The 27787-nt window shown below is 37.2% G+C and overlaps 5 protein-coding genes across 9 annotated transcripts; 2 read left to right on the top strand and 3 right to left on the bottom strand.

Moving 5' to 3' along the window:
- Window positions 1-1335: 1335 nt before the first annotated feature.
- On the bottom strand, window positions 1336-5019 carry LOC120006208. The gene is made up of 3 exons (XM_038856155.1): window positions 4887-5019; window positions 2802-3759; window positions 1336-1618 (listed from the first exon to the last, which is right to left on the bottom strand). Exons 2-3 carry the CDS (start codon window positions 3750-3752, stop codon window positions 1613-1615), a joined length of 957 nt encoding a protein of 318 aa, XP_038712083.1. The 5' UTR covers window positions 3753-3759; window positions 4887-5019; the 3' UTR covers window positions 1336-1612.
- A 334-nt stretch (window positions 5020-5353) lies between these two features.
- On the bottom strand, window positions 5354-9246 carry LOC120006329 (RAP domain-containing protein, chloroplastic). Its single transcript, XM_038856342.1, has 3 exons — window positions 7037-9246; window positions 6837-6919; window positions 5354-5749 (listed from the first exon to the last, which is right to left on the bottom strand). Exons 1-3 carry the CDS (start codon window positions 8865-8867, stop codon window positions 5657-5659), a joined length of 2007 nt encoding a protein of 668 aa, XP_038712270.1. The 5' UTR covers window positions 8868-9246; the 3' UTR covers window positions 5354-5656.
- An 830-nt stretch (window positions 9247-10076) lies between these two features.
- On the bottom strand, window positions 10077-17134 carry LOC120005602 (4-hydroxy-tetrahydrodipicolinate reductase 2, chloroplastic-like). Of its 2 annotated transcripts, XM_038855338.1 has the most exons (10): window positions 16923-17134; window positions 16230-16536; window positions 15574-15876; window positions 14863-15100; window positions 13871-14004; window positions 13708-13782; window positions 12739-12840; window positions 11367-11476; window positions 10739-10826; window positions 10077-10470 (listed from the first exon to the last, which is right to left on the bottom strand). In XM_038855338.1, the coding sequence occupies exons 3-10, from the start codon at window positions 15781-15783 to the stop codon at window positions 10402-10404; spliced, it is 1026 nt and encodes a 341-aa protein (XP_038711266.1). In that variant the 5' UTR covers window positions 15784-15876; window positions 16230-16536; window positions 16923-17134; the 3' UTR covers window positions 10077-10401. The 2 variants fall into 2 exon arrangements, with proteins under 2 accessions (XP_038711266.1, XP_038711265.1); XM_038855337.1 differs by lacking the exon at window positions 16230-16536.
- Window positions 17135-17205: 71 nt separating this feature from the next.
- LOC120005600 (poly(ADP-ribose) glycohydrolase 1-like) lies at window positions 17206-22292 on the top strand. 3 transcript variants are annotated; one of them, XM_038855334.1, is made up of 10 exons: window positions 17206-17798; window positions 17899-18002; window positions 18290-18404; window positions 18657-18761; window positions 18991-19109; window positions 19924-20067; window positions 20273-20414; window positions 20617-20820; window positions 21169-21231; window positions 21896-22292. In XM_038855334.1, the coding sequence occupies exons 1-10, from the start codon at window positions 17352-17354 to the stop codon at window positions 22067-22069; spliced, it is 1617 nt and encodes a 538-aa protein (XP_038711262.1). In that variant the 5' UTR covers window positions 17206-17351; the 3' UTR covers window positions 22070-22292. The 3 variants fall into 3 exon arrangements, with proteins under 3 accessions (XP_038711262.1, XP_038711260.1, XP_038711259.1); XM_038855332.1 differs by having other exon boundaries at window positions 18290-18494; XM_038855331.1 differs by having other exon boundaries at window positions 18290-18524.
- A 231-nt stretch (window positions 22293-22523) lies between these two features.
- LOC120005601 (thioredoxin-like fold domain-containing protein MRL7L, chloroplastic) lies at window positions 22524-25297 on the top strand. 2 transcript variants are annotated; one of them, XM_038855335.1, is made up of 6 exons: window positions 22524-22758; window positions 22869-23076; window positions 23189-23745; window positions 24112-24193; window positions 24276-24387; window positions 24504-25297. In XM_038855335.1, exons 2-6 carry the CDS (start codon window positions 22888-22890, stop codon window positions 24638-24640), a joined length of 1077 nt encoding a protein of 358 aa, XP_038711263.1. In that variant the 5' UTR covers window positions 22524-22758; window positions 22869-22887; the 3' UTR covers window positions 24641-25297. The 2 variants fall into 2 exon arrangements, with proteins under 2 accessions (XP_038711263.1, XP_038711264.1); XM_038855336.1 differs by having other exon boundaries at window positions 22531-22758; window positions 23195-23745.
- Window positions 25298-27787: the final 2490 nt, after the last annotated feature.

Here is a 27787-nt window from a genome sequence, read left to right as displayed (position 1 = left end):
TAGAGATGAAAGGAGAGTAGGTGTGGTTGAAAGTTCAAGGACTTTGGGAGTTAGGGTAGATTCTTTGAAACGGAGGAGGAGAATGGGGTTTTCGGGGTAAAATTTGATGGACTGAAATCTCAATCATTGTTCATGGACAACTGAGATTTCAGTCCGTAATTGAAGAATGCAGGAGAAATATATATATATATATATATGGAGAGTTCTCACACGCGGGATCACGTAAATTTAAGTGCATGACAGATTTTCCACCGTCGATTACCATCATTGCATATATGTATCTTCATGTGGGCTCGGACCATTTGATTTAATGAATGGTTGAAAACATGTCCCACACTTTTAAAATGCCTACCGGATCCCGTGTGTGAGAACTCCCCATATGTATATATATAATGATATTCTTTTGCCTTGGCATGTCTAATTTGTTTCAACAAATCAGTTGGACTAAAATTTACAAAATTTTTAAGTACTACTTTGTCATTTTTATGAATGATTTGGATTCGGTCTTCAATTAATTCAATCTCATTTTGTGCCCAAATCCCATTGGATTACATTACATGATGGTGCACAACTTTCATTTCAAGCCAACCCATACATGCACCTTCTTCATACTTTAACTTCACCAACCAAAAGTTGGAGAATTCAAAACCAATTGAGATATTTCACAGGGAACTCGTAGGCCTTGCAGCTCACTTCGGGAGATTTCAGCCCCCTTATCTACACGGATTTCTACACAGATTTCAACCCAATCCAAAGCTAAAGCACCTATTGGCAGTCGAGTGTAGGTTTAAAATTGGTGCAGAGGTCACAAAGTGACCATTGAGCTAGGACTTTCCCGGTTACCCAAAAATAAAATCCCTCCACATTTGCTAGTATTTATAAGGTTTCAATTCACTAATTCTTTAGTTTTGCCATAAATGCATATACCCCACTAACTACGACCATTCCTGATATTGGGTACAAAATGAAGGATACATGACTACAATCTGACATTTAACACACACATTACGCATATAGGCAATTGCTAAGGTTCACCATCATGCACGAACACCAACAATCAATCTACCTTGTCATTCAGCTAACACAAAAACGTCTCCAGAGTTGCACCAAAAGAGATCCCTAGCTTTTTCATGCCTCCCAAGAACACAAGAAGATGAAGCACTATTAAGAACAATTGACGAAATAGAATCAGCAAACACAGTAAAAACACTTGAACCCGAAACCCTCCAACAGCAAGAAGCATCACAAATGCACTAACATTTCAATGATTTTTTGTTTCTTAGCAAGTATCATCTAATAGGTAAATGAGAAAAAAGCAAGTTTTGCAAGAGAAAATAAACATAGGTTATACGGAATGTAACGCATAAGCAACACAATATATTACTGAAACAAAAGGAAAAGAAACGAAAATAAAAGAAACAGAATAAGCAAGCAGAAGTTCCATCTGCAGGTCCAAAGTGGCTTTAAAATAAAAATAACACGCCACATTGTGAATATTCAACAAATTCACACGTACTCAAACATACATATTAATGATCCCTATTATTCTAATAAAACACTACCAATAACAGAACAGCCGCTACATGACACTTCAATCCAAGGTAGTGCCTTTCTATTCCTGCATGAGATGTGAAGAGGAAATTTGCTGTTAGAGCTGTAGAGATAAGTAAATGTGTTCATCTGCAACATATAGTAATTAGACTTTAATCATCTTATTTAACCTTGCAAGTAGTAGATCGGAACTAGGTCTACTACTTCAGCAATCACAAACTCAATGCATTCTAAAATATAATAATCCCAACAATGCATGCGAGTAACATGTGAGACATATATGGTACAAATATAGATACAAGATGTGGTTTTTTTATAGATATCTGTAGGTCCAAATGGTTCAAAACCCACCAAACAAAAGCCCAGAACTTAATGCTAGAATTAACACAGTTGAACTAGATAATATTGTTAAAATAAATATTATTTAGAGCATAATAAAGAACTTGTTCAAACGGGTACCACGGGGGTGCAACTCATTGCATCATGAGGATTTTAAGTTAAGATCACAATGCTAATAATAAATCTAAATTCTAAGGTCCAGCAATTATTTGCTTGCAGTAACCAAACGAAGTTTGCTGATTACACATGCACATAGACCTTCATTTATGTCCCAATAACTATTCAAATCCATCTCTAAAAGCCAGTAGCTTTCATGTACCACCTTGCCTTGGTTCATAAGTGTTTCCTTTTATTTTTGTAAAATCATTTCCTGGGAAATTCTCAAGTGAAGAGGTTCAGGACTTCCTGATCTAGTCGCTAACTACAAATCAAGTAGGAAGTGATAAGATAAGAACATTTCCATTATCTTTCAATGAAAGAATTGTCAACCTATTCTTCAAAATTCAAATTTACCACAAATAGTTTTGCAGGACGAACTACGTTTCTTCCAAATATTTAAATAATAGGAAATAATTAATATAACATCTGTAGTTTGACGTCAAACACAAATATAGAACTGGGTGTTATTTGCATCACTGATAGGCACATTATGAGCAGCACATGTGCATGACAAGAGCCTTCCCAATCTATTCAAATTAGCTACATATATAACCATCTTACATCAAAATGTTATTAAACTATATGACCATCCGCAATTAAACTGTTTATTGAACAGAACATCATAAAATAATACACGAGACAGGATGAGCTCAATGAGCATAAGAATGTATTTGATGACAAGCTATGCAAAAGCAACTAATGTACTTCTGAAAGTAATTGATAACAAGCCAAGTTGAAAGCAACTAAAATACCTCATCATCGTCATCGTCACCACCATCTTCCTTGTTCTTCTTGAGGCGTGTTGTACCACCCTCCTTGCTGATAGGTAACTTCATCGCTCCAAAGGGTGTGTCCACATGGATAATCCCTTTCATGGCGTAGCCAGTACCTTTTCCTCTAATCATGTCCCAAAGAGCAGAACCGAAGTCCTTAGGCCTGAAGGTGATGGGGAGATCAATGCTACTGACCCCCTTTTTGGGAATTTGAGCAGATTTAGAGAGCTCAACTTCTCCAATGCTCACATCAGATAGCCAAACCTCATACTCCAGTGAATTGAGGCCCAAGTCAAAGTCATTCATGTTTTCCAATTTCAGATGAAGAACAGCAACAGTTTCTTCAAAAGAAAATCTCTCGAAGTGAATCTTCTCAACATCAATATCAGGCTTGTACGGTATGGGGATCTCTCCAGTTTTCTCAAGTGGTATGGTTAGCCTTCCAAAAACAGGTACATCCACAATGAAGTCAACTTTAATCTTATAAGGAATAATGCTTCCAGGCTTGATATCATCATATGTGCTCTTTATGTCATCAAATATCAAAGTAACTGGAATCTTGACAGTCTCCTCACCGTGTGCATGAATGGTTCCAGCATCCGGGATCAATCCAGAAACCAGTTTCCTCCCATCACTCTCAATTAAATAATTTATGTCTATAAGAGGAACAGGGACAGGATTTGGGTTTTTAATAAGCACATCAACCACAATGTCTACCTTTTCAAGACTGATATAAGGAAGGTGGATCTCTGAAACATCTGCAGTTGGCTTTCCAAATCCAATTGCTCCCTCAATCTTCTCACCAATATCATGAATAAAGTCTTTTACCCTCTCAATAAATCCACCCTGTTCTTCACCTTTGTCATCTTCCTTGTGCTCTTTCTTGTCAGATTCTCTATCAACTATTTCTGGCTTATCAGACGATGCCATACCTTAGCTGCAACAGAATCCAAATGTTAATGTTAGACTATTAAGCAACAAGAAAGAAAGAAACAAATATCAAGGATCTAGACTTAAAGAAGAAGGGAAAAAAAAGGATGAATATAATAGTGGTGATTTACAATCTAAAGAACGGATAAAAGCTTGATCTATTCACCAACCAAAGAAAAAGGAAAAAAGGCGGAAAACTGGGTAATTTCATAGAATTGAACTCCTTAACACCATCGCCAACATGGGCAGCTAAAAAAAATACCAAATTGAACTTAAATCAAATTCAGATATTTAACTAGTCAACTTTTCAACCCCCCCCCTCTCGAAAAGTAACCTACACAATATTCAGATTCCATTTAATTGCTATGCACTTTTTATTACAACACACTGATAGAAACAAAACATAGGTACCAGTCTCCCTGGATCCCGAGAGGTCCAGACCCAAATGACAGCACATCAACAAGTGTATGTCAGTGCCCAGTGGACACCAAGGGCCAAAAGTTGTATACATTTTACCATTTACTAGAAGAAGCGATTGATAATGATAGCAAGTTATGAGAAAAATCACCCAACTTTACTATTTTTCTTTAAATCACAACCCACAACACAGAAGCATATGACAATGACACTAAACTAAATATTGTAACAACGCTTCAGTTAAACAACCAGATCCACATAATCTTCTCAAGTAAGTATTAGCAAAAAAGAGACTATGATCACAAGTGATTGGCAATGGCAATACAAACGGAAAATTTTGTTTGGCAACAAAGAACGAGAATTACCATAGAACACAGATCTAGCTTATTTGTGGTTGCCCAAGCAAACAATCACTCCAAAGATATATCTAATTCACAAACTAAACAAGCACAGAACACTACAAATCCTCATCATACATAAACACATAAAATAATCACTCCAGGACAGGATCAGTATCTATCAGAAAGAAACAGAATGATCACATCGAAAGACACTCGACGATTCAGATCTCATGAAAAACGTAAACACAACAACTTCTATACAAAAAAAAAAAAACAAAAAAAAAACACTAAAGACGTAGATCAGATCTCGAACACAATCAAATCAATTATCAAATATTAGAATTACAAATTTTCAAAGAATTGGTTTCTAATTTACCAGAGGTTGAGGTTGAGGTTGGTGTGCAGTGAGACGGGGAGACTCAGACGAGGTCCTAAGGCTTTGATGAAGGAGATTGGACAGATGGCGCGTTCTTATCAACACACGATCTAAATTATTTAATCTAATTAATCAATAAAGTACATTAATAAAGCCACGTATGGCCCTCGTGAATATTAAATATGACTTGTTGCCGACAAATCTATTAAATGGGAACGCGAGGGTTATCCGCTGCAAGAAACCACACACCTTCGGCATGTGCGGAACGACACCGTTTTTTGTCTATTTGATTTTTCTTCTTCTTCTTTTTTTTAAAAATTGACAATACAACTAATAACTTCCGAGGGATGCCTCCTCACAAAGGGGTTGTAGTGGCCAAGTCCGGACAATTGTTTACCAAAAACACGTCTTCGCAAAGTTGTAAGACCATAGATGGGATTGATGTTGTCCAATGCTGGAAGGTCAAGGAAGTTAATAACCTGATGACAAGGGAGCTGATGACCAAAGCCTCGGTTCCATGTACAGCGAACCAATGACAATTGAAAAATGTAAAATAATAATAATACAAAAGGGGCTTCAAATCTGGAACCAAGGTAGTAGATTACAGCATCTGGGAAAATTGATCAGAAGACTTGAAACTGCCACAGAATTACCAAAACCCTTCGTTCATGGTCGTCCCTCCACCATTTCTACTCGAACAAAAGGAGATACACAAGAAATCCATCACTTAATGCTCTACTCCTCCCATAACAATTACCAAAACTTGCTGTTTATACAAGGTCTGTGTTGCTTTCTCCTAGGTGATCTCCGAGAATCCTTCGTAGGTATTCCAGCTGCTCGAAACCACCTTGAAGTTCCTCCCACTACAAATAGCACAACATCAAAACTAGTTATCAGTACTAATAAAAAGCCATACCCATATAGGATACACTAATAAGTTGGGGAAACATTAAATCAATCTGTCAATCAATCATATAAACGATGGATACGATGGATGGACAATCGTTTATGCAATGGTTGCACACAAGATTGGCCCTCCCTTAAGTTGAGGAAGTCTGTCCCTAGCTTCCTTACCACCAACGTACTACAAGTCCACCTTAAATACGGAGACCTTGTACCCTGATTACTACTATAAATACTATATCCTCCAATTATAAGTGCAAAGAGCTTAAACAAACGGCTAATCACCAGTGGTTATTTGATCCTGATGGAGAGGAATGATTCCCAGACGTAGAAGAACATGACATTTCCTTTGATTAAATTAGAATTTTCAAAATCCACAGAAATCTCTTAAGATGTTTGGAGTTGGTGGAGGAGCTGAGGAAATGAAGTTAGGACATGTGAATGAATTTGCCAGGACCTTTGACAGCAGAGATTTAGTCCAATTCTATATCATTCTAAATAAGAGCAAGTGCCAACAAGCCATCTATTTTACGCATGAGAAACTGCTGCTCCAACATTTTCATAGCTTAAACTGCATGCGCTAAAATATCACGACATCCATAGAAATATACTAGCTGATTAAGATATTTATTTATGCAGGCAGCTTGCTAGAAATGACTCAAGAGATTTAATTTATGTAAACGAAAGAGCTTGGCCATCAAAAGCCCTAGATAAGATTCTGTGCAAAACAAATACTCAAGTAAACCCTGCGCTTAGTCTCCTGATAGTTTTAGTAAAAAAAAATAAAATAAACAACCTCTATGTTGCACCACTGCAACTCTACCATTGGGCCACAATGTTCGCCTGTTCTCTTGATAGTTTTTGTATTAAATTTTAATTACTCCATGTGCATTTCCCACTCCCTGCTATCAGACATTTGGTGATTAATAGTTATTACTACTTATCCAGGTCCTATTTGATGAAGAATGCCATAGCTTTGAAAACTATATTTAACAACAAATGTCAAAACAAATGTAATATTTAGGGTGGTAACATGTTGATACTCACTGCTAGGTAGGACAATGACACCACCTTCCAACCAGCAGCAGAAATGTAGCGGCGCTTCAGCATGGTATGTCCTAGAGGAACCCCTGTAATGAGGAAGAAAGAAATCAATTTGAAATACATCAAAATTAAGCCCTGTAAAATGAACTATGATTGTCACCTTACAGGACATATCACAATTTATATCAGCATGAACTACCCACCAGTGTTTCTCGAAAAATGTGTCGGTCCATCAATCTCCAAAGCAACCTTCTTATCAACCAAAACAGCATCCAAACTGTAGCCATCCACCACATACTCTCTAACCCACTCAAGGCCAGTGCTAACAAGAAGACGTGCAACCTCCTTCTGAAATGATGAAGTGGTTTTCTTATTAAATCTCTTAGTTTTCCCTGCACGGGCAATTCTTTCATCGAGATCCGCCCTCAGAGATAACTGAAGATGTGGGTACTCAAGCTTCAAGCATCGATTCACAAGATGAGCTTGAGAAGCAAACATTATGTCCTCTCTATACTGCTCTGAAATCCTTTGCTCCTCAAAAGAGCTCATGGTTTTCCACACATGGGAAAAGAAAGCACGATCCAACTGTCCAAGAACAGCATATGACCAAGCTATATTACCAAGCTGATCCCTGTCAAAGCTGAGCACAGGTGAACTAAAAGGTTCTCCTGGTGCAATATCTTGGTAGACTTCCACACTGCTCTCTTCATTAAAATTTGATCTCTCTCCTTTCAAGCGACACCTAAGTTGGTTGGTATCTTTAAAAGCATTGTCTAGAGATTCAAGCAAAGGGTCAGCTGGCTCATACAGAGAAGCAAATGCCCACAATAGCTGAGCAAGTTCCTGCTCTTTAAAAGTTTGAATAATATCAGAAGCCCTTTTTGACAACCCTGAAAAGAGATCTGGAGCAGCATGCCGCATGGAAGCAAAAGCACCGGAAATATTTGCGACATTCTGAGAATTAAACTCCCCAACCTTTGCCAGGGCCACCTCTGCAACCCTATCCATTTCTGACAGGTAAAGTAGCTCTCCACCAATCTTGGATAATGCCCATGAAATATTTGAGATGCCTTGAGCAGAGCATTCAGGTAATGCCATCATAGCCATGCCCACCAGCATTGACATCTCTTTTTGGCGAGCAAAAGCCAACCTACGAGTTTCCATCATTGAAACCTTCTCCATGTTCTTAGCAATTCGATGAAGTGCAGTAGCAATATTCAAAGGAGATAGTGGTGAAGGGCTCAATCCTTTTCCAACAGCCATTATCATCTCAGCAGTTATTTCCAATACTTCTTGTGCAGTCTGCGCTTCAACAATTTCTTTGTTCAAATTGATTTCTTTCCCACGATCTGATGGCCCTGAGAATTGAGATAGCCTCTGTACAAACTCTTCCTTCATCTTCTCCTTCTCTTCTTCAAACATCCCACCTGAAAGCATACCCACCTTGCTTCTAAGGTCACTTATATCACCACTAGTAGTTTTCATTGCATCTTCTAAATCAAATTCTTCCTCTGAATCATAGTCCGAATCTTCTTCACCTTCCTTGCCTTTCTTGTTAACTTTATTCTTGCTTGCCAACTTTTTCTTGTTCTTTCTCTTTTTCTTTTTTAGGTTAACCATATTTTCCAAGGATTTAGTCAAGCCCCTTGAAACAATGGATTTCAGAGCACTCTTCCTTGCCCTCAAACACCAATCCATTCCCTCAGTGTCCTCGAGCAATCTCGATGTCTGCTGCGTTTTTCTCTTCTTGGGCGCTCCCAACTCCGGATGGTCAAGCTCCCCAACGAATTCCAATTCCCAATCCCTATTCTTTTCCACCGCTTTACCATCATCACCTTCAAGACTTCTAGTGCTAACCAGGTCATCATTTTTACTCAAATTTGCATAAATTCTCCCATTAAAACCCAGTTTGAGTTTTTGATTAATAAACCCAACTCTCAATTGAACTAATGGAAGATTATGAATAGTTTTTGGATTCGTAATGAGAGGGTTTAAACAATTTTGGTGAGAAATTGTTCTCAACAACCCTTCCATGAGCTGCTTTTATCCTATTCTTTCACCAAAGAAAATCAAATGAACAGAAGACAACAGGAACAAGAAGGTAGAAAAAAAAGCTAAACCGGAGTTTGGTTCTACAAAACTTCCACCTACAGCCAGTGGGTGAGAAGACCCATAAACCTAAATTTACGAATTCACAGAAAGCATACCAACAAAGCAATCGGCGGGCTTTCAGAAGAAAAGTTTAAGACTTCGAGCAGAAATTGCAACACGCCGACAGTGGTTGGCCCTCGTCCCCGAAGCGTTATCACTCCGAGGAGAGAGAGAGAAGTAGTCAAGTAGCAACTAGCAAATGGCAAGATTTTTCTATGTACCCAACTGAAGCGTTATCACTCGGAGGAGACAGAAAGAATTGGTCGAGTAGCGAGTAGCAAGATTTTTCTATGTACCCAAACGAAAATATTATATGGTATTTTTGGGCGGTTCTTCGGTTAAACCGGTCAGAACCGGTCGGTTTTTAACCGGTTTGGTTCATATGTTAAGAAAATATTTTTAAATTTTGTTCTTGTTATAGTTTCAACTTTAAACTGACCTCTTATTCATTAAAATATGCTTTAATCATTAGGTTATGATACTTTTTTTTTATTGAAAATGACACTTTATTTGAATATATAGTATTTTTATAAAAAATTTCTTATATATTATATGTCTATAATATAAATAATTCATTACGTTGGATCTGATTCAAACCCGGTTGAACCTTTGAACCATGAATCGAAGATTTTTCCGATTCAAATTTTCAAAACCCTGTTCTTGACCTCAAATATGAATTTTTAAAATTTGTTTTTGTAAATAACCTAATTCCATAACCACCTATAATTATACCAAAACTAATCCATTTTCATCATCAAATATCTTCCTTTCATTGATATCTATAACATTTTTTTTTGAAATACTGCTAAGAAAAATATGTTTCTCATTTTAATTAAACCTTCAACACATATATGCATAATCTAATAGATTGCCAACCTAACCATCTCTCCTTGGTATCTATAACATTATATTGCCACTGGATTTAAGTGTGACATCAACCACCAGCCACCTACTGTTGTCATATACAGAGGTGTGAATGAAGGCTGAGATTCTAATGATGGGCATTTTGGAATGGAGTAAGCATATAGGTGTTGTCTCAGCTTTCATTCACACCCATGTATATGCCACCCTTTTTCTTCAGATAAAAAAAAATTTGACAGATTAATCATCCAGCTATTTAATCAAATTCAGCACTAAAAGGCTATCAACAACCAAAAATCAGTTCAGTGTTCCGACTTGCATCTCCTAACAACTAAAAAAGGGAATAATGGAAGTGTTAATTCTCTCCTAAGAGACACCATCTGCACTTATAAGCAATGGAGTTTCAGAGACGTTAAGCAGACTACTACACCAACTGTGGCAACTGGCAAGGCCAAGATAGCATTCCAAAATTGCCTTCCCAAATGTCAAGAATAATCTTAATCATCTCAAGTTAAAATGTTAAACCGTATACTGATACAACAACAGCAAGTGATTTCTATCGCATATTCCCCTCTCTCAAGACGTCAATCATGTTATAGATACGCTTGTCTGTCTTTGACAGGACCTGCGATTCACGTAAATTTACAGTATCAAATAGTGCAAAGCAAAACTAATCCAAAAGGAGTGTACGAGCGGGAAACAACCAACCAATTGGCATTAACAATTCATATTATAGGACTTCTTGTTGCGTCAAATATATTCAAATAATGTGATAAAATCATCATTACAGTTGCAGTTCATTTTCAAAGATGTTTTAACTTCTTACGAGCAACTGCAAGACTAAAGAGCAAAGGAATTGAATCAACCAAGAAAGGAATGAAATGGGATCTCACCTTCTTGGCTAGGAAAATTGCAGCATCAACAGTACCCTCAGCATATATTGATCTACCACAAACATTATGTTGAAACTCAAAAGAAACACTGCCAAAAAGGACAAAAAGAGGGAAAATAAGTCACCAAAATGCTAATAGTGGTCCGGAAAGTGCAGAAAAAGCAGGTGCCAGGGGTTCCTTGTTACTGCATTTCGTCTGTTATTGGAGATAAAGGGCGCATGCTAATTGTGTTTGGCTCAAAAGGGTTAACTGTTAACCACTTATGGTTAAAATGTATTTGGGATGCAAAAAACGCTCAACCTGTAAAACTGAACTTTGTCTTATATAGGGGACAATCCATTATAAGTAGTGTAAAATATGAGGATAGTATAAATGAGGCAAATTGGGGTGTAATGGAGGAAAAGGAGTGGATTTTTTTACACCCTCTACACTACCCCTCACAGGTAATTGCATCCCATTTAAAAGTTACCCTCCACAAGCCAAATGCACTTAAAAGGGGTGAAAGGTTACTCCAATATTTTTCATCCATTTCCTCCAACAACAAACAGACCCTTAAAAGAGGAGGCATAATAATAGCGCATCACAAGAATGGAAAATAATGGATGGTAACCATGATTTGTATTATTACGTTTGGTCAGGTGATGTGAGATGATACAAATGGAACGCATGACCAAGCAAATGCTCCTCTGGAACTCCCACCATCTCGATTTGTTGCCTGGGATCCCGGATCATTTGTACCTATAAAGTTGGAAGAAATGAGGACTATCAGGACAATGGAGGGGGAGAGGAGGAAGTGGTGAGTGGTATTGTTACAACAGAAACGATAATATTGATTCATTTAGCATCTGAACAAATGGTGGTAGCAAAATATACTCAGAAATATCATAGATTTACAAAAGCACAAAAGCAAATGAAACAAACTATAAAGTAGAATTTTATACTACATTGTCATATAGAGATCCCATGATATGACGGTGCCTGAGTTTATACATTCATGGCAAGAATTAATGCATATAACTGATGCTTTACAAACTAGCCAGCTTGCCATTTTGATATACTCATTTATGATTTAGAATTTGTTGTTCTCGCTTTTCTGACCTAGCAACCCATCCTTATACTTAGTTTCTAAACTAGCAGAATCTTGGGACATCAAAAGTTAGAATTTGATTGTTGGTTTTTTATTCCTCACTCCCGTGTCTAGAATTTCTAACTATAGCAGTCTTCTCAGAACATGAGGACAGCTACAACAAACCCCCTTCTTTGCAAGTTGATGCGTATCAAAGCGCATCTATGCCAGTCAAAGTAATCAAAAAACATGGCAGATAAACAACTCTACCTAGAGTATCCTCTCCAGTCACCAACCATGTTGCTTCTAAGAGAAACACGTGGTGGAGACAGTCAATGAAGAATCACACTATGTCCTGTTTTGTTCTCTGCAAATTGTACAAGACAGAGTTCCTCAAATGACAAAAGTATAGGTGACAACATCTTGGATGCATAACATTACCGCTTGTCACACATATTTCTCTCTTTTTTAAGAGGTCAAAAAATATATTTTTGTCAAGGAGAAGCACAAAAGGGGTGCTAACTCCCCCTACAGACTTCTTTTTTCTTCATTTTTGAGTGATCAGGAGAAATTGTATCAAGGTATGCTTCAACAATCTTTAAGAAGCAATAGATTACATCTAAAAGTATTTCCATTTACATATGCATCCCAATTCAACCAAACGCCACAAATCGCAAACCTTAAGATATTAATTTTCAAAACATGCAGAATGGAGTTTGTATAAGCAAAATTTTCAATAATCCATGCGGAAAAAAAGAGATGATTCAGTAGCATAGAACGTATAGCCACATTATGACTATGAGGTCAGCCTAGATCATTGTCTACCAAAAGTTCAGTCAGCAATTACCTTTTAATTTTCCATACTGATTCATGAGTTCTCACTATAATGACAATAATGTAAATGCCATCAGGGGAATGCATGCATTAAACAGACCTGATCCATATCAAAAGATACACCCAGCTTCTGAAAGCAAGATATTACAGCCTTGGCAGTTCCAGATGTGTCCAATTTCCCTGCTTGATGAGACTCCATCACCTAGGATCATATGCACATGCATAAGTCAGTAAGTCACTATGATCAACCTACCACAATCAACTGATTAGTTTGTTAAATTTAACCATTTTTTCACAAAAAAAAGAAGTCGAGAACAAAAAGGTCTGATAACACCAAATGCCTACGGTGTGCATCTAACTACGCATTTCACACCAATAAGACTAAAAAAAAGTGAAGTTTCATTTACAGTTGGAACTTAGAAGGGGGAAAGAAATTATTGATTAACCTGAAAGAAGAAACATATATTAAAAGAATAAAAGAAAAGGATATTAGCACCTTACTATTAAGAATAGCATTACTTTGAAGGAGATATTTCATAACTGACCAAGCAGCAAGCTACGCCAGACACAAACTAGATTTTCATCATTATATTGCTATTTCAATAATGTTCCATCTAGGTCAACTGGTGTTGAAACGTGACCACCTATGTGCATCAGGAAATACAATTTTCTTTTGTATTCAGAGCTAGTTTGATATCGCACCATGAATTCAACAACAGTTTAAATAACCCAGTAAAAAAAGTATACAAGGCATCATAAATTTGGAAGAACAAGCTTTGAGTTGATGTATTCCGCGTACTAGTTGGCTTAACTTTATGCCAAGCCTTTGTTTAAATAACTTATGCCTCATCCACTAATATAAGCGGACAAATGAAATCCCTAAGAACCATAGCAAAACAAAGATAGAATTCATTAGGTATATGCCTAAGCAATGAAAATCTTGAAATTTTAAGCTCGTTAACTGTGTTGATCTATCCTTATGCTTTATACCAATTATGAGCTAAAAAAAAGAAAAAAAGAAACTTAGACGAATAAGTGACCTCAAAATGTGAAAAGAAAAGAGAAGCACCTCTAAGGAATAGCCAGAGAAGGCTCCGGGAAATTGCTGCGCCATGATTTCCATGGCTGCAAGAAATGCAACAACCTAGCAAAGCAACAAAAAATAGTATGAAACAAATTATAATAAATTATAAAATTATTCGTGCTCAATGAAAATGATGCATTCCGATTACCTGTTTTCCCATCTGTGGCGATATGACCGCATAAACCTTTGAATCATTCACGGTCTTATACAACCGGTCCCTGTCTCCACCAGTTGTTCCCATAACAAAGGGGACTCCAACTTTGCAATAGAGCTCTGCATTATCTGCATAACATATGGGGTAAAAAAAGAAATATAGAATCAAGAAATAACTCAAATGCAGCACATAAATTGGTATAATAATGTATTTTATTTATGTGTATGTGTTCATATATATATGGAGTGCAAGTGTGCAACCTAAGAGAGACAACTACAAGTCAACTAATCTGATGCTATCAGAAATTGGTCTATTGAAGAATCCTTGCAATTAAAACTTCCACTATATCTTTTCAAACCAGCCAGGGGACACTTGAAGGAATAGTTTGTATAGTGTTTTTTTAGTTTCAGCCCTGAACCCCTAATCAGATTTCATATTGAACTCCAAATTCTTACAGTCCAGTTGCAATAGTTAACAATCAACTTATATATGATTTGTGTAAAAATATATTAACCACAAGTAGTGAATTTTGCACCAGAATCAATTTAGTAGTTCAACCTGTAAGTTGGATCAACAGCACTGGACTAAAGATAGATGATAACAACATATACCATGACCATAAAAGAATTCGAGTAAAACTATATATGTAATAGACAGCCTAACATGTTCAATGACACAAATCCCCCATCTCACTGCACAAATTTTTTTTTATTTCTTTTGAATATCATGCAGGTCATTCATTTCCCAGTCTTAGAAATTTACATCTGAATTTCTCTAGGTCAACAAAAATTACTCAAAATGGAGCAAGTAAAACAGGAAAGTGGTAACTGGTTAGTAAACTCATTGTGATAATTGCTTTTCCTTTTTTCCTTCATTTTTTCCTCCATTTCAGGTCAAAATAAGTATCTTTGCACATTGAATTTAGTTTCCAATCTTCCATTTCCACAGTAAAAAGAGGAGGAAAAAAAATTCTTATGTGAGCTTACCATTCACTGCACCAGGCACAGTGTAGTCTACCACAATTAGGTTTGGGTATTCATCAAAGACAGAGGAAAGGATTTTCTCTCTCTCAGAAGGACCATGCACCTGAATATCTTTCCCACACACTCCCACAGTTTGGCCAGACTCCTCTTCAGAGGCAAATGATACAGGGAGAACATCCAGCCCAGCTGCATCCGCTGCCTTAATAACGGCCTTCCCCATTTTGCCGGTACATCCATTTACCTGAACAAGATTACCCAACATTATACCCCCATTTAATGTGGAGTGTTGGATGTGAAGTGGGCCCTATAAGTGTGTTTTTCATCGATGGATATTTTATAGCCACATAGATTTGGGGGACTTTTGAGGTCATATTTTGGGGTTTCTAGCATTGTCCCAACATTATACGTTAAAAATTGTATAACTGAACCAAGTTTTATGGCAACTATTCTTATTGGAAACAATTTCACAGAATATAACAAAAATATCCTCACTAGTGACAGAAAAATCATAGGAAAAACAACAGTAAACCTATTCGTGCAAGTAGCAAAAGAATTAGTGCAGCAATGGAAGGACATGCTTTACACATAGATAAATAGGCCTCACCCAATTTTAAAAACAAAAACATTCTTACAATTACATATGCAGATAAATACCTCGATCTAAGCAATTCAATAAATTAAGCATTATGAGGTTTGGAAGTTGTGTAATGTTACCATGATTGGGATGCCAATGGAGTCAAACTGTTCGACTGGGGCGGTAGTTGACATCGATAATACCCGCAATGAAGACTTTCGCTTTTGAACAACAATGGTATTCCAAGTCTTATTGCTCTGTTTGCCATCTTCGCTTCCACATAAGAATGATAGACTCCACGGAGCAGCTTTAAGTAAGGACGTCATGGTGGTGAGATTGCAGAGAGACATGAAGTAATTGATATGTGAGGCACCCGGGAATCTGGCTAGGGTTTAAGGCTTATGGAATTGTATGCGCGTGACGAGGCAAGGCAAGTGATTTACCTGCAAGAAGAGAGTTGATTGGGTTAGTATATGTGAGGTTTTTTATTTTCATAAGGCTATTATTATATGTCAGTACATGATAAAAATATTAAAAACCTTATTACCCAAAAAAAAACATGCCCAGGTTTTGTAAATTTTCAAAAATAGATTTGTCTCTTTTCAACATTGAAATTTCTAAATTGATGGGACTAGGGGAATAATTCAGTGGTTGTGACACACCAAATCATACGTTGTTGTGGTGCACCAGAACTAATGGGACGGTGAATTTCATTCTAAACTACCCATAGCCGGCCTTAACCATTGAATAAATCATAAACACAATGAATAAATCAAAAACAAAATGAAACCATCACCGAGATACCCACAAGGGAATGATTCTTCGACTCGGTGAATTTCCTACTCCCGCGATTGGTTTTTGTTTCATAAGCCTTAAACGGACAAAAGACGACATCTACTCACAGAGCTTCAACGGGTTATTGAATTTCAATGGGTATAGTTACTCAGTTACTTTCATGATGACACTAGTCTCAACGGGTATAGTTACTCAGTTACTTGGTTTGACGCAGTTCTCATGTTGACACTAGTCTCATGGGCTGATCCTCAAACCATCTGAACTATTACAAATCCAGTTCCCATGAGGACGCATTTTTTGCTATGATCCTGAAATTGCTAATGAAGAATTCCTGAGTTGTATAATAAGACTAATAACTAATAAGTAACTTACAGCACGAAACAATGAAGAATTGTATGTTTATAAATGCCCAGCAAGGGGCAATTGAAAAGCAAGAAAGTCTTGGCTGGAAAAACGAAAGTCCAACCCCTTAAGAACAACAAAAACTGTATTCTTTTTTTACAATTACCATAATTTTAAAAGCCAAAGAAGACATGGTATATATTGCCTCTAAAATTATGCTTGAATCACCATTCGTAAGCACAAAGATCTGTCGCAACTAATTCCTAAGTTGGAGTTGCTTTGGTCACCAAAATTCCATCATGTACTGGTATTCAAGATAGGTACTTGACTCAAAAAGAAATTAGTAAATTACCTGACTCAAAAAGAAGATAATGCAGAGCGATTGAGAGTGAGTGAGCATGTGAGTGATCGAGTGAGATAGAGTCGATACTACTCGATAGACTGAGTATGTGGTGCGATTGAGCGAGATTGAGTGTGAGCGACTGAGAGTGACAGAGCGAGACTGAGAGTGTGAGTCTGTGAGTGATGGACAGTGCCAATAGTTTGTGGTCGGCGGTGGATGATTGTGGCCTTCCAGTTCTAGGGTTTGTTTTGTTGTTGATTTGTTTTAATTCGGTGGAAGTGATAGTGGGTTATTGGGCTGTTGGGCTGTGGTGAATAAGTCTAAAGGGGCTGTTAAGTCAGCAAACCAAACAGAGAAACACAAAGACATATTGATCTTCATTCTTCATTTCTTCAGCAAGTTGTTCAACGGCAAGGCGCGCATGTCACGCGCGGTAAAATGGAGGATTGGGAAGATTTGAAGTCGATACTTTCATTCTTGCCAGCCATTTCCCGGTCTTCGACTCTGTTCTGGCCATCGTCAGTTGTAGAAGCACTGAAAATCATTTCAGACGGACCCCATCGCAGCCTAATCAGCTCCGGCGAAACACTGTTCGACGCCATTTCCAGTCTGAGGCGCTCTCTTTCTCTCTCCTCTGAAACCCTTGTTCTCTCCGCCTCCGACGGTTACTCCCTCTTCTTCGACCGCTTGACGTCACCGCAAGACTCGATGAGATGGTTTGAAGAGGTTGTACCGGCGATGGCCAATTTACTGTTGCGGCTGCCCTCTCTGTTAGAATCTCACTACCGGCGTGCGCATGAGCTTCTCCGTAAAGGTGAATTTGGGATACACACTGGTCTCCGTTTGTTAAACTCGCAGCAACCAGGGATAGTCTTACTCAGCCAGGTCTCTCTCTCTCCTCTCGCTCTTTGTGGTTCAGCTCAATTTTGTATGTATGTATGTATGTATTCATGGATTTCTCATTTTATAATTGTTCCTTTTTCAGGAATTGATTGGTGCTCTTCTTACATGTTCTTTCTTTTGTTTGTTCCCGGATACTAATCGAGATGCAAACCATCTTCCAACAATCAACTTTGGTGATTTGTTTGCGTATGTAGCCTTTCATCTCAATTTTCTTAAACCCTGATGGTTGGCGTATAATGTGATGATAATAAATAATATTCTGACGCTTCATACTATTTTTACTATATTTCTTGTGTATTTTCTTCCCTAGGAAATATTTTCGCCGGTCTGAGATTATATTGTATTGTTTGATATATATTTTTCTTCATTTCACTTTTTTGTGCATTTAATCCTACAAAGTTTGTCAAGTATTCACTTCAGCACCTCATTGGTTTAATCTTGGAAATAAATGCATAAGCAACCTGTGGTTTCAGGAGCCTGTATGACTGTTACAGAGAAAACCAGGAGCACAAAATAAAGTGCATCATACACTATTTTGAGAGGATCTATGTGTCAATGCCCAAGGGCTATGTCTCATTTGAACGGAAGGTTCTTCCTTACGGACAATATCTTTCGTGCATTTCTTATCCTGATGCTGAGTTTTGGAGCAAATCTGCTACCCTTCTATGCCCTTTTGAGGTCGTCCAAATCAACTATTGTTTTCTTTTGGTGAACAGATCAACCATTGTTGTTATCCATGAGCTTAAATATATATCATTCTCATTCTTACTTTTGCAATTTAATTTCGTAATTTAATTGTAGAACTTCACTCACAGGTGTCCATTTTCATATCTTAAGTAGGTTCATAGTCGAGGTTTTATAGAAGATCAAACCAGAGAAGCTCTTGAAGTAGATTTTGCAAACAAGTATCTTGGAGGTGGTGCTCTTCGCTATGGTTGTGTACAGGTATTGATTCTGGAGGAAGTTAACTTGTATTATAAACTCAAGTTAGGAATATTACTTTACTAGTTTACTTATTATTTTCTCTTAAATGTTTTAGTTAGTCTCACACACTATTACTGCTTTCTTCCACTTGTTAAGTGCTCATGTTTGGCTGTGCCATCTTCTTGAAATCTTACTTTAGTGGTAGAACCTCTGTGTGTAAATATTTTCTTATAGTAATCATTTTAAATAGGAAGAAATCCGCTTCATGATCAGCCCTGAGCTAATTGCTGGCATGCTTTTCTTGCCTGCCATGGCAGACAATGAGGCTATTGAAATTGTCGGTGCAGAAAGATTCTCAAGTTATACAGGGTGAGTGTTTCTTTAGCTTTTCCTTTACATGGTTAGCATTTGTCCCCTTTATCTAGTAGCATTTAAAACTTTGTAGTTGCTTTGGCCAGAAGTTGCCTTATGTAGTTATTCCAATGACTTGTAATATGTAATGTTTAACATAAAACCAGGAGAAGCTTCCGAATTCTTAGAAATACTATATACAGTTGCATACCTTGAGCAGTTTCTATTGAGCTGGGGAAAAAACGGTTTTAACAGTTTAGTGATGAATTGAATATGGGAAAACACCTTTGCTTTGATTGAGTATGCCAAAAGTTCCTTGAATAATTGAAATGTGACCTTGATATATAATGCAGTTGTTTTAAAACATTGTTCTAGTATCATTTTGAGTGGCTCCGGTGCCGTCTTTGGATCTATAAATGATTCATGTAGATGCTCTCCAACATTAGCTTTCAGGACATGAGATTTGTTGGGATATGAGATGTATGATCCTATCCACTCATTGTACATTTCAACAAAATATATGGCTTAAACATGCCTCTCAGTATTCCACTATACTGATTTTTGTCTTGACTATTTTATATTTTACACTCCTGTGAACTACCTGTTCTTTTTCCCCACTGAATCATAATTAACTAATTAAGTAATAGCTCTGTTAATCATCTTGGAAAACTCTCAATATGCTTCTGAACATTTTTGTGCATTATCTTCTAATGTTATTATAAAAATGCAACCTTCTGCCTTAGTGCAAATTTGCAGTATCAATCATGTTTGTGGGACTTTTCTTTGACTTATCTTGCAATTAATTCATGATATTCGCCTTTGTTTACTGTAGGTATGCTTCTTCATTTCGCTTTTCTGGTGACTACATGGATACGGGGAATGTTGACATTTATGGGAGGCGTAAAACCAGGATCGTTGCTATAGATGCATTATGTAACCCAAGAATAAGACAGTATAGACCTAAATGCCTGCTTAGGTAAGTTAAATACTTATTTTTTTCAGCTTCACTGTGGAACATGGCAGGTTTTGTAAGAAGTATAGCCATGTTTACTGTAATCATCAAATAGGAAGAGTGTGTGCTTCAAGTTTTCCATTTCTTGAGTAATTCCATGTTCTTGATTTCATTTTGTTGGCTATTGGAAACTGTTATCACTCCTTCCATCGTTGCTAAATTTCTTCAGGGAGATTAATAAAGCGTTCTGTGGCTTTCTGGATCAATCTGGACATCAATATAAATTACTGTTGAAAGACAATGGACTTCATGGAGCTCATTTTGATCAAGAGGATAAGCGCCCCAATGGCAAATCAAGTGATGATATTCTGGTGTGAACTCTTGTGACATTTTCCTTTTCTTTTGTTTTTGGTATGGGTGATATTACCCCGTATTGTTGTTTGAAACTTTTATTTAGAATGACTTGAACTTGGTTGTGGGCTGTTTTAATGGAACTTGCTTTGTAGAATGACGTTTCAGTTGCCCTTCTTCCATAATTTAGTTGTTCTTGATTATTCGTTGTTGCTTTTTTAGTTGGTAGATGAACCTTCCTCAAGTTCCGTTGAAAGAAATGAAGGAGGTTCTGCTAATGAAGTGTTCAAAAATGCTGAGAAGAATGGTTATCAGCATCTCGACCATCAAGATGAAATTGGAATTGCGACAGGGAATTGGGGGTGTGGTGCGTTTGGAGGAGATCCTGAACTGAAGGCCATGACCCAATGGCTTGGTGCTTCTCAGGTAATTGCGATTGTTGTTTTGGGCATGCATTTTTTATGAGTTGAAGTAAAAGTCAGAGATGTGCTTTCCGTCATGTTCCAGAATGTATTCTGTGTTTTGGATACAAGGGCAGTTAGAGTAAGCCTCGTTCTTTTTTCCTTTTCTTTTGAGACGCTTCAGGTTTGTTAGATTCTTAGATCAAATGATTTTTTCGTGGATGATGTATATTTTTTGAGGTGAAAATTTTTGTTCTCTGTATTTCCTGTCTCTTTTGGTGGGTGAAGAGATGGAGGAATGCCTACCCTTCATTATTATTGCTGTTCTTTAACATAGATCATTCTTTTTTACCCCGAGTTACTTTTCTTTCAGGCATCAAGACCCTCCATTTCATACTATACATTTGGTATTGAGGCCTTGCAGCACTTGGATCAGGTACTTTTTTTTTATTCTCTACATGCTTAAACTCTTTCTATGATGATCATTTAGATTATGCATCCACATGGTTTATTCTTACAGAAGTCTGTTACAAAAATCAATGAAAACTGTGACAAAGTTCTCTTAATTTGTGGAGCAATCCTTTTTCTTGTTTATTTGATTAATATGCATACAAGCTGTATGTGAGGCCGTGAGCTCTCTTCATCCTTTTCTATCATGTTATTGTGCCTAACTCTGTTCATTCTTGTAATTTATATATCTTCATAGAAAAATGGATTTTCACCATGTTTTCCTTCTTAGTCTATTGTTTGAAATTACTTTTATTGCCAAGCATATAACCTTTTCCCAATAAGGAGAACATGGGTGACCCTTTGGAATTGTGTTTTTTTTTTTCCCTCTCTTCCCCTTGTTGGCTTATTAAGAAACTGAGGGTTGATTATGTCTAGTATCAATGTATTATGATCTTTTGTATCTTGCCACTGCTGTTCACCTGTACTTTCTGTCACGGTGGATGCAACTCCTGTTCAGCCGATCACATTGACTGTTGATTCTGAGCTTTTGTGACCTGCCTGGTTAGCTGCTGGTGTATATCCTTTGCAGTGTAGTGCCTCCTGTATTCTCTTAGACTGGATGGTATTTGTTAACAACATCGGTGCCACAGGTGACTCAGTGGATTCTTTCACATGAGTGGACGGTGGGGGATCTGTGGAATATGCTGGTGGAATACTCGTCTCAGGTGCTGAATGGAGAAACTACATTGGGCTTCTTAACCTGGCTCCTTCCATCAACACATAATGCTGAAGCCATGATGGTGGACTTGACAAATACTCCTTGATTTTATTTTTTTTTAATCGTTTTGGTTGTTGGATTGCCTTCCTATGTAATAGTTTATTAATATTTATTGGAAAATCGGAGTATTAATTTTAATATTTCATATTAGATTGCTAGTGTTTAGTTCTGTTAGGGTTGTATAGCATTGCCAATCCACCGTAACAGTTTTACATACTTTTGTGCTTTGCTCAGGCTTAGGGGTACCGTCCCTAATCCTGTTCCACCAAGGCCATCTTCTGGATTCCGTCTTTGTTTTCAATATATCTGTGGCTTATAAAAAAAAGAAGTTATGATTTCTTTGATGACAAGCATAATCCAGGATACTTAGATTCTCCATCTCTTTAAGCATTTGATAAGTCTAGGACGTTAATTTGAAGTGCTGAAGTTAGGTATTCCTGAAAAGATTTATTCTCAGCTAACTCTACGTAACTTAAGGAGGTTATTGGCTTACAATTTGAGACTCACCTCACCCATCAAAAAAAATACAACACATTGGAGACCGATTACTTAATTTTGACAGACTTGTGAACAGATAAGAGGACGTCTGTTGCGACGTGGCAATTGAGAATTTTGGGGGACGGGAGAGGCGCAAAGTCCTCCAGAAAGGCATCTTGTTCGTCTGGGATTTAGTTAGGGTTTTACATATCCAGTCCCCACTGACAACCCGAGACTGCGGTTTGGCTTCTCTTCTTGGTAATCCCACAGTTCTCCATCTTTCTTTTTCTTTTTTTTCTTTTTTTTTTTCTATATGGAGTGTAGTTGACTGTATTGAAAGCATCTTATCCTCGTGGATGTTGTTGCAGTGGAATTCACTTTGTAGAGATGGCACTGCAACATATTATGAAGTTCCAGTGCCTTTGTCCTCTTTCAATTGAGAACAAACTTAAAATGTCTCCTTCATTTGCTGGTATTACACTCAAGTTTACGGCAAAACAAAGCAACCCAGAGATTTCTACTTGCAGGATGGACTGCTTTTGTTTATCATCAAAGCTTCATCTCTCTCCTTCGCGGGTGCGTCTCTCATCTCCTTTTCTTAGTTTTGGATTTTACAAGGAACAATTAGAATCACCTATTGAATCTGATATTTCAATATTACTAAGAATTTGTCGTTCATGAAAAAAAGAAGAAGCAAGGTAGTGGCCTGAGATGGAGCAGAATCAGAGCTCAATCAGGAGAGAAATTTAAGTCTAATAATGGAAAGGAAGCACGAAATTTTGAATCTAGTGACAGTGATGAGGATGATGACGATTCCTCGGCTAGAAAGGTTAACATGGATGACCCCTATCTAATGGATGCTGAAGAGAGACAAGAATGGAGGAGAAAGATTAGAGAGGTGCTCAGTAAGTATCCTGATTTGGAGGAGGAAGTTGATCCCAATAAGAAGAGAGAACAAATGCAGAAGCTTATGGCCAAGTACCCGCTTGTTGTGGAAGAGGACGACCCTGATTGGCCTGAGGATGCAGATGGGCGGGGATTCAGCTTTAGTGAGTTTTTCGACAAGATTACTATCAAGAATGAAAAGGATGATGATGATGAAAATTACGATACCGAGAATGAAATAGTGTGGCAAGATGATGATTACATTCGTCCTATCAAAGATATTAGCACAGCAGATTGGGAAGAGACTGTGTTTAAAGACTTTAGTCCCTTAATTGTTCTTGTGCATAATCGCTATAAAAGGTTAGTTAACCTTTCCCTGTTTCTGCCGATTCTCCTTTCTCAAAAAGTTCAAGTTGTAACTAGTTATTTTATGCTTTTAGCTGTAAAACAAAATGGTATCATTCACTCTGGGAGAGTTTGTACTCATTACGTTCTACAACATTCAACATGGTAAATTAATCTTTTGCTATCTTGACATTAGGCTGCAATGTTGCCGCACGCTGACATGATTTTTCATTAGAAAACTCTCAATATTTTGAGTATGTTTTGTTGTCCTCAGTGATTCTTTAAATACATATAGGCATAGAAATGTTTTTGTCTAACATTCATTTAGAAAATAAAAACTTGCGTGTATGTGATCAACTAATTGTAGATCTGTTTCTATAGACCAAAGGAAAATGAAAGAATGAGAGATGAACTGGAGAAAGCTGTGCATATCATATGGAACTGCAGGTTACCTTCTCCAAGAGTGAGTAGAGCCATTTATGTTTTTGATACCCTTCATTTTTTCATAACAAACTTTGTCTAATACAGCCAATACTATCAAACAGTGTGTTGCGATTGATGCCATCGTTGAGGTTGATTTGGCATCTGCTCTAAAGGTGTCTGTCTTTCCAGAGGTTATATTTACAAATGCTGGGAAAATCTTATACCGTGAAAAAGGTGAGTTCAAAACTTAAAAATTAGCCTTTTATGTTTCTTGTTTCAATTAGTTAGTTTATCCAAATCTTTCTGACTCCTTTCTTCTGATATAAACTTTTCATTTACTGCGTGGTCAGCAATTAGAACAGCAGAGGAATTATCAAAGATTATGGCATTCTTCTTTTACAAAGCAGCCAAACCTCCCGGTTTGAATTGCACTGGAAATACTGATGAGCTAATCCCTTCTGTTGTCACGAACAGCCAAACACGCTAAAATGCTTCTTCTACTAGTCAGATGCTTGTCAAAGGCATCTCACCACTTTTTAGGGGTAAATGATGATGTCTAAACAGTTGGGGTCGCTGAGATACTGATGTATACCTACATGTTAGTTTAGTAGGGGATTCTATGAGATCGCAAGGGAATGCTGGAAATCTGATGGTTTGTAACTTTGTATGGAGTTGAACAGCTATTCACTTTGTTTTCTTTGTATCAAGTTGGAAATCTGATCGCAAAGTGTGCATTTTATATCCGTGCCATCCTGCAAATGGATTCAAGAGTCTGAGCCTCTGAGGCTAGTTGTTGTGCACGCCACAGCAGCAGAAGGCATCGTGGTAATGGAATCTGAAGGCAAAGAGCTGTCCTAGGTTTGAGCCATCAAACCTGCAGTTATCTACACCCAAAAACTGTTCGGACATTTTCCTGAGCTACCAGAGACCCAGAACCTAAATCCACAGTGGTCGAGACTCAGAGGTGGACTGTAAGATTTCCAATCTGCCTCAGCTAAGCTAGTTAGGAACTCCAACGAGCGTAAAGCCGAAGACTGACCTTTCCCTGTCCGTCGACGGTGTGAAAGCTTTGTCCATTCGAGCATTGTCCATGTTGTTCTTAAACCTCTTGGCACATAAAAATTACATTGGACTGGTTCATCCATTGCATTTTCAATTCTGATAGCTCTGCATCTGTTAAAACTAAAAAATTTGCAGATTCGTAGTTAACTAAAAATTTGCCGTTTGTTTTATTCATGCAACAATGTTGTGTTTCATTCACGTTGCCCACCACAAACAACAGACAAAACGATCACACCATCAAACTTCCCTTGCAATGTTTTACAGCTAGAAATGCAACTTGATGTGATTTTAATAAACCTTGGATAAGGCATTAACCAATACGTAGGCTTGGTCAAGCCTAAACTGTGGCCAACAGGGATATAGTATAATCCATCAATCCAAACACACTTTTGCTATAATATAATTTTCCTCCATACATTTTGGTATAAGCATGCGTCCTTCAGTGTCCTCTGTATCATCATTCAAACATTTGACAAACCTTGAATGTGAAGATCCGTCACTGTGTGTTTTATCGCTAATTGTCATCTGAGAAACTTTCCTCGTACCATCCAGTCACTCAAACATATGTGAAGATATTCTATCACCAAACCTCCTATCTTTGTCAAAAATTAGGTAGCATAATAAAAAAATAGACACAAAGGGTTCAAGTAAATCCAATAATGGTTAAGCAAATATAATTTTGAAACACCAAAGGCTATTTGCGTTGGCCCTTGCAACAATTTGCCTCCCATTTGTTGTTAATCCTGCCACAGCCTGTAAAAAATTGTGCTCAGTGTGAAGTAGAATTTATATATAAAGGACTTGGAGAGTACCAATTGATGATGAGCCCACTTCCAACCACTTGGGGACCCTTTTAAAGGACAAAATCGTACATGCCATAAACCCAAAGCTGGCAATACCTCAAGTCAATTGGGCTAAACATATCTCTCATATTGTTCTTATACTTCTCTTTACTTGTTTGTTCTCATTCCCATTAAATTCTTCATATTATAACATGATATCGAAGCGATGTTCAATCCTAAAGCTGGCAATACCTCAAGTCAATTGGGCCTTCATATGTTTCTTTTTCTCCCTACTTGCTTCTTCTCATCTCCTTATATTTTTCAAATTATGACATGGTATCAGAGCGTTGTTCGATCCTAAAATTGGGTAATCTATTGGACCTTTCAGATGTCTTTATTGATAGACCACCCACAAGGTGTAGAGGGATCACAAGGACCCTAATCCGTATAGTCCACTTGTTAGGTCTCTCATAACTGATATCACAAGTGCAAGAAAGTTTAAGAAATAAAATGTCATAAATTGTTCGGAGAGTATAAAGTGATGTGGTTTATAAACATGAACCCACTTCCAACCACTTGAGGATCATTTTTAAAGAAAAAACAATGTGAGTTTTGGGACTAAGAGAAATAACTCAAGTTGATCGGGCTAAACGTCTCTATCATATTATTCTTCAATTTCTCCATACTTGTTTCTTCACAAATAAAAATAACCAAGAGTTTCAAGGCTCAATAGCAACTCTTACATCTCTAGGTTTTACTACTTCTCATCCCTATCAAATTCTTCAAATTATAACACAAATACAACTAGTTAATAGTTTGTATTTGACAATCAAAGTGATTGTATTTGACATATTGAAAAAGAAAACAAAAACGTGCGTACCTCGTCTGGTTGGAAACTCTTTTTATAGGTGTTGTAGAGCGAAATGATCATTCGTTTCGTATGGTTCTTATTGGTGATACAAATACTAAACCCAATGAAGTTGGTATACCCAAACATATTGCAGAAAGGTTGTAAATTTCCAAATATCTGAATGCCTTTAATAGGGAGAAGTTGCGTACTTATTACGAACTATGTTGTCATGCCAAGGGTATATTTTTTGTTCGCGGAAAAGATAGTCTGATTCGTTGTGTTAATGTGAAGGATTTACTAATTGGAAATATTGTGCATAGGCCTCTAAGTGATGGAGACACCATGTTGATAAATCGGCCTCCAATAGGTAACCCAAATTTAAGATAAAATCTTGCTATGATAACATGTTATAATTTGAATAATTTGAGAGGAATGAGAAGAAGCAAGTAGGAATAAGTAGAAGAATAAGGCATCTGAGTAACCCAATAAGTTACACAACTTTAGGATTAAATCTTGCTCTAATACCATGTTATATCTAAAATTTTAAGTGGGATGAAAAGAAGTAAGTATGGAGAATTTGAAGAAGTAGATGAAATAGAGATTTAGCCAAATTCACTTGAGGTATTGTTCGCTTTATGTGTAAGGAATGAGAAGAAACAAGTATGGAAAAATGGAAGAAACATCTGAAAGGCCCAATAGGTGACCCAATTTTAGGAACAAGACTTGAACCGATACCATGTTATAATTTTTAAAATTTTTGAGATGGACGAGAAGAAGCAAGTAGGAAGAAAACAATAGAATCTATATTAAGAACTAAAATAATTAATTTTAGATTGTGTTTTTAAAAAAAATCTATATTAAAACAATAAATTTTAGACAATGAATTATGGGATAAATGAGTGGAAATAAAACTATTTCATTGATAATCAAATTAATAGAA

The sequence above is a fragment of the Tripterygium wilfordii genome, chromosome 9 (assembly GCF_013401445.1).
Source record: "Tripterygium wilfordii isolate XIE 37 chromosome 9, ASM1340144v1, whole genome shotgun sequence".
NCBI lineage: Eukaryota > Viridiplantae > Streptophyta > Magnoliopsida > Celastrales > Celastraceae > Tripterygium > Tripterygium wilfordii.
This window is presented reverse-complemented; position numbering and strand designations above follow the sequence as displayed.

Bases quoted from the DNA above. Each gene is read 5' to 3' on its own strand.
- LOC120006208 (XM_038856155.1), bottom strand. From the start codon at position 3,752: ATGGCATCGTCTGATAAGCCAGAAATAGTTGATAGAGAATCTGACAAG.
- LOC120006329 (XM_038856342.1), bottom strand. From the start codon at position 8,867: ATGGAAGGGTTGTTGAGAACAATTTCTCACCAAAATTGTTTAAACCCT. The intron at 6,920-7,036 runs GTGGGTAGTTCA...TCCTCATTACAG, and splicing joins ACATTTTTCGAGAAACACTG to GGGTTCCTCTAGGACATACC. The intron at 5,750-6,836 runs GTGAGTATCAAC...TGCTATTTGTAG, and splicing joins TGTCATTGTCCTACCTAGCA to TGGGAGGAACTTCAAGGTGG.
- LOC120005602 (XM_038855338.1), bottom strand. From the start codon at position 15,783: ATGTCTCTCTGCAATCTCACCACCATGACGTCCTTACTTAAAGCTGCT. The intron at 15,101-15,573 runs GTAACATTACAC...AATCTTGTTCAG, and splicing joins CCATTGGCATCCCAATCATG to GTAAATGGATGTACCGGCAA. The intron at 12,841-13,707 runs GTGCTTCTCTTT...ATATGATCCTAG, and splicing joins TCTCTGGCTATTCCTTAGAG to GTGATGGAGTCTCATCAAGC.
- LOC120005600 (XM_038855331.1), top strand. From the start codon at position 17,352: ATGGAGGATTGGGAAGATTTGAAGTCGATACTTTCATTCTTGCCAGCC. The intron at 20,415-20,616 runs GTGTGAACTCTT...TTGCTTTTTTAG, and splicing joins AATCAAGTGATGATATTCTG to TTGGTAGATGAACCTTCCTC. The intron at 21,232-21,895 runs GTACTTTTTTTT...TCGGTGCCACAG, and splicing joins CCTTGCAGCACTTGGATCAG to GTGACTCAGTGGATTCTTTC.
- LOC120005601 (XM_038855335.1), top strand. From the start codon at position 22,888: ATGGCACTGCAACATATTATGAAGTTCCAGTGCCTTTGTCCTCTTTCA. The intron at 23,746-24,111 runs GTTAGTTAACCT...CTGTTTCTATAG, and splicing joins GTGCATAATCGCTATAAAAG to ACCAAAGGAAAATGAAAGAA. The intron at 24,194-24,275 runs GTGAGTAGAGCC...ACTATCAAACAG, and splicing joins GCAGGTTACCTTCTCCAAGA to TGTGTTGCGATTGATGCCAT.